At 38.1% G+C, this 5,155-nt stretch overlaps 1 protein-coding gene across 1 annotated transcript; it reads right to left on the bottom strand.

The window, feature by feature from the left end:
- Window positions 1–248: 248 nt before the first annotated feature.
- Window positions 249–4,812, bottom strand: rpz2 (rapunzel 2). The gene is made up of 2 exons (XM_020925862.2): window positions 4,728–4,812; window positions 249–1,425 (listed from the first exon to the last, which is right to left on the bottom strand). The coding sequence occupies exon 2, from the start codon at window positions 1,383–1,385 to the stop codon at window positions 690–692; it is 696 nt and encodes a 231-aa protein (XP_020781521.1). The 5' UTR covers window positions 1,386–1,425; window positions 4,728–4,812; the 3' UTR covers window positions 249–689.
- Between the last annotated feature and the right edge of the window lie 343 nt (window positions 4,813–5,155).

The raw sequence follows: 5,155 nt of genomic DNA, 5'->3' as shown, positions 1-5,155 counted from the left end.
CAGCAAGTTCAGCAAGTTTAGAAACAAGTCCTTTCAGAAGGGCAATCCAGGAAACACCTAAACCTGCCTAACAACAGGTGAGTGTACACGTATACAGGAGGTGCCTTGAGGAATTTGAACTTGATTTTGGGTGTAATACCTGGTTAGCCCTAGGTATGTTGGAAATATAGTCTCCATACCATTTTCTTCCCCATTTAAAAGTGTATGCCTGTAGGTTTACATGTAATATTATGAAAAAAAAAAAAGTCTTCACAAGATTCCACTTTATTTGATTGCATAGTACAACTTAAAATAAGCATCAAACTCTCAGCATGATAGTATTCACACACAACATGTCTTAACGGGGCACTGTGTAACTTTTTGGAAAGAGTCCAGCACCTGGTAGGTTATGATGGGGAGATTGCTTTCCCTGGAATGGACCATGGTATGGCATTAAACTAGGAATTTGGTCCTGTAAAGGGGCTTGGTGGGAAAAGATAAGACGGAAAAAAACCTGTACTAGGATCCAGAAAAGTTACACAGTGCACAAAAATACAATATTATAGATATAGTTTTAAATGCAGTTCTTAAATGAAAAACAATAAAACAATGGCTTCTTTGTACAGCATCCTGTTATAGTTTACATGTCTTTCCTGTTGACAGTTGACTTTGGTTACTACTCCTTCATCTCTATAGGAGGGTAATTACATTCACGAGGCGGGAGCTTGCTTATCTTTGCATTGACTCAGCACCTTCTGCATTTCGCCCTGGATGTCAGCCACCCTCTTGGCCCACTTCTCCCTCACCTCATCCTCGTCATCCTCGGTAACAGCGGTGTACGCCATCAACGCGATTAGCCCCATGTGAAAGAGATGCGTGAGGTGTGAACATCTATGCTCCATTATCTCCAAATCGCCATCGCAATGCTCCATATAAACTTTAAGCAGGTTTCTTCCAAACAAAGATCCCGTTCCCATGACTCCATTGTAATAGACATTGAGGCTTAAGTCACTCTTGTCTCTTTCATAGATTTTTTCATAGGTTTCCATGTGAATCTTCGTCCTGTCCGGATCCTTCTTCAGCTTAGCAACCATTGTGTTAAAAGCTGCATATTGATGTTTAATGTACTCCTCGTACTTGCCGTAGTTCTCGTTTATCTCATCGATTTGTATTTGTCTCAGACATTTGTGGTTCTTCTTGGAAATGGATTCCAGTTTTGAGTTGATCTCCTGGAAGTCGCCATCTAGCGGGTGGCCCTCTTCGTCCACAAGGCCTTTACGAGCGATTCCAACCAGAGATGAGACTATCCCAAAGAGAGGGTCAATGGAGGAGGCAAAGGAGGAGACCTTTTCCACACAGCACAGGACAGTAGCTGCGTGTTTCTTTATTGTTGCTGCATCAGCCATCACTCCGAATCTTCACCCACCCTAAATGAGTAAGCGTTACCTACACAGAGCAGAAATATAGTTAGAAATCGGATCTTAACACGGAAATATAACAGGTGATTTTATTTGTTAAAGGTGCACTGTGTAACTTTTCTGGTGGAGGGTCTGCTACCTGCTTGTCTCCATGGAGATGTTGTTCCGATGAGGCATGTAAGCATCTTGCATTTACTCAAAAACATACACTCTTACTGTGAGTGGGTTGGTTTCTCGACAGATCTGACATGTAACTTGGCCCTGTGGTGTCACCTGCTGTCTCCATAGAGATAATTGTGTAATGCCATACTGTGGGACATTCTAGGCATTATCACCATAGAAAGAAGCAGGTGACAGACCCTCTACCAGAAAAGTTAGGAAAGGAAATGTGACTTTGATTATCATTTTGCTAGTTTTTATGTAATATATACACCAACAGTAGAACTGCTGCTATAAACCGCCACAACACACGGCCCAAATATTGCAAACAGTGATAAATTCTGATGAGATAATCTAGACATGTCTAGGTCTGTCACGACAACAAATTTTGACGTGCGATATATTCAATAGAGTCAATATAGCATCCTATATTGACAATATTGACAGCATCCTTAAGGACCTCTCACATCTCAGCCACAACCTTTTCCAACTCCTCCCCTCCAGAAGGCCCTTCAGAAGCCTTAGGACTAAAACCAGCAGGTTCAGGAACAGTTTTTCCCCACAGCTGTTTTCTTACTGAACTCTATCCCCCGCTGTCCCTCTACCACATCACCCACTCGCCCCCTCCCTCTTCATCTCCCCCACGGACATTGAATGTACCCTGTCCAATCCCTCCATCTAAACTACATATCACCAGTGCTGTTTATCTCTGCTTATCATGCTTACATATTCATATTACATCTGCCACATAACCTTATATTTATTTATAGCGTTCTGTATTTATATTATTCATATATATCTTTGCTCATTTATATATGTCATACATATTTATATTTTCTATTGCCACCCTGTGTATATTGTTCATAGTATAATACTTCTGCCTATATCTCCCCCATGTATATTATATCTAATTCCCTCCTGTTCATACTGCCATATTTATTTGTATATATTCACTACAATCTACACTGTAATATACTGTATATTGTCTATATAGTATATACTGCACATTCTGTATATATCACACTTGCTGCTTCTTGCACTTCTGATTAGATGCTAAACCACATTTTGTTACCTTGTATTTATACATGTGTAATGACAATAAAGTTGACTCAAATCTAATCTAATAAATGATAAATTATTTGATATGATTTGAAACCAAATCATAAAGCAGAATTATCCACAAAAAAGGTATTCTAAATGTACAATACTGTTAAATATTGTTGAGCTGTATTAATAAACAGCAGATTCCAACATTTCAGTGATTAGATTGTGTAATTTAAGTTCATAATTCAACTGTCTACAGTAGAACAAGTAGAGAGAATAACCAAAAATGACCTACTGATACAAAGAAAAAGTCCCCACAGCAACAACTGACCCCCAAAAAATTATCGTTCCATAATATTTTGAAATATATCCATCTCCATATGCATAATATATTGAAAGTCAATATTGCAACTATAATGACAGTTCTAGCCATCACAAATCTCATCCATATTATTGATCATTTATAACATTTCATATTATTGTGATTATAACAATGGTTTACAGAATACTGAATATTTCACTGGTTTTATCTGGTGATTATAAATTACATGGCATAATTGGTCCATTTCAACTGTAAACATAAGAAAGAATCAAGCCCATTCAAAAGAGACTTCTTACAAACCTCAAATATGCATTATGATTCACTATAAACATTTTTTATTACTGCTGCTTGTTGAGTGGGTGTGACAGCTTCAGTCTTTAATGCCCCAATATCTCTGCTTCAACATGTTTGGATAAAGTTTGCTAAAGATTTCCAGATGATCTCACACCATTGTAGCAAAAGCTCAAGGCCAGGTCTCGAGTTGCATCGGCTGTGACCCTCACGCCTACAGCTGCTGCACATATGCCAAACACACAAAAGACAGTATGATGTTCTGTTACCACCATACAACAACTGCGGGCTCAGGTTTTACACAAACAGGGAGAAGTTGTGTAAATAAGCAACGAGCGAGGGCCTGTTTAAAGTTATTTTTGTGAATTCCATTTTAAACAAGTATTGTAATGATACGCAGAGCAATTTTGAAATAGTTAGACAAATAATTAAACAAACTTTATTGATCCACAAGGGAAATTATCTGAACACTGTTGCTCACACATCACAATATAATATAATAATTAAACTAGTCATGGGATCAACTTCCTGTTATCTATGGGTTTCAAAATAATGAAAAATTAGGTTGCCATAGCAATTAACAACTCAAACTAAATATTATATGATTTTGAATGGTCATCTGTCCTCAAAATAGCACTATGAAACAGGAAGCTGAAATTAGGTGACATTTCGAGGACATTTCAACATCAAATTTTGCTTTAAATAGTTAATTGCAAGCTTACATGTGGCAACTCACAGAAATAAAGGGATTTTTGACCTTAGGGGCAAAGTGAGAACAGAGGAGGCAATTAAAAAGGATGGGTTTGAATCAGGGCCAGAGTAGTAGTAGTAGTAGTAGTAGTAGTAGTAGTAGTAGTAGTAGTAGTAGTAGCCGTAGTAGCCGTAGTAGTAATAGTACAAAGAGGTGAAGGAGTATCAATGCATATTGTTGTGGTTGCAGTAGTAGCAATTGGAATGCATTTACTCAAAAGCAGTTGTAAAATTGTACACAGTAATTTGGTTGTACTTTTTTGTCTTCTTTAGGGCTTTAAACATTAACATTGACATTAACATTATTTTGAAGTAAGGGGACCTTTAGAAGTTTGTTTTTGTGGTTAAACATTATGTAAGAAATTATGGTTTCGTTTGTAACACTGACAGCAATACAAATGGCATTTCATAATTGCATATCTTCTGCATTATTCACACTTCTCAATGTTGCCTTTCTGGAAAATTAACTTAAAGACAACAGTGGGTGTGTCTTCATAGTAACAGGCCTTAAAGCAAACACATGGTTACAGGCGACAGAATTTCAAGATTATATTTTCAAGAAGAAGAAAACACTAAATCCAAAATTCAGTGTTGCTTTGTTTGTTTGGGAGACCACTTTTCTATCATTTCCTGAATCCCTGCCTCTCACACACAAACAGGAACCAGGCTGCCCAAACTGCTCAAATGATATCACCCACACCAAACAAACTCACCACAAACATGTTTAAATCTTATAAAACAGTGCCAAGAAGATGTTTACTCACCTCTAGATAAAGATATTGGTAGCTGTGTTGTGTCTGCTGCAGCTGTCTCACTGTCTCCTATCCACCATTTTACACAGTCAAATAAGCACCGCCCATTTTTGCCATATAAGGACAAAGAAACGAGGAAGCGAGAAGCCCATCCTGCCTCCTCTGATTGGCTGAGAGCTGTTTTCCACATGCACTGCGGGTCTAGGGGACTCCAGTATGCAACCACAGGCTATGAAAACATGCAAGCTTGACAGGGCAGTGCTTTTCATTGTAATCTTTTAATTGTCTCGGCCCTTTGGCCAGTATTAACGACTAAATACCTCAGAGATTAGTCCTACATACAAATACACACTGCAACGTCCGCCTTTTTGTCAGAACTACATATTTCTGTCTGCATAATCCCACGTCATTTTTTTTTTTTACAACCATCACATTCTTTT

The sequence above is a fragment of the Boleophthalmus pectinirostris genome, unplaced genomic scaffold, assembly GCF_026225935.1.
Source record: "Boleophthalmus pectinirostris isolate CB_2022bp ecotype Guang Dong unplaced genomic scaffold, ASM2622593v1 HiC_scaffold_21, whole genome shotgun sequence".
Taxonomy (NCBI): Eukaryota; Metazoa; Chordata; class Actinopteri; order Gobiiformes; family Gobiidae; genus Boleophthalmus; species Boleophthalmus pectinirostris.
This window is presented reverse-complemented; position numbering and strand designations above follow the sequence as displayed.

Bases quoted from the DNA above. Each gene is read 5' to 3' on its own strand.
- rpz2 (XM_020925862.2), bottom strand. From the start codon at position 1,385: ATGGCTGATGCAGCAACAATAAAGAAACACGCAGCTACTGTCCTGTGC.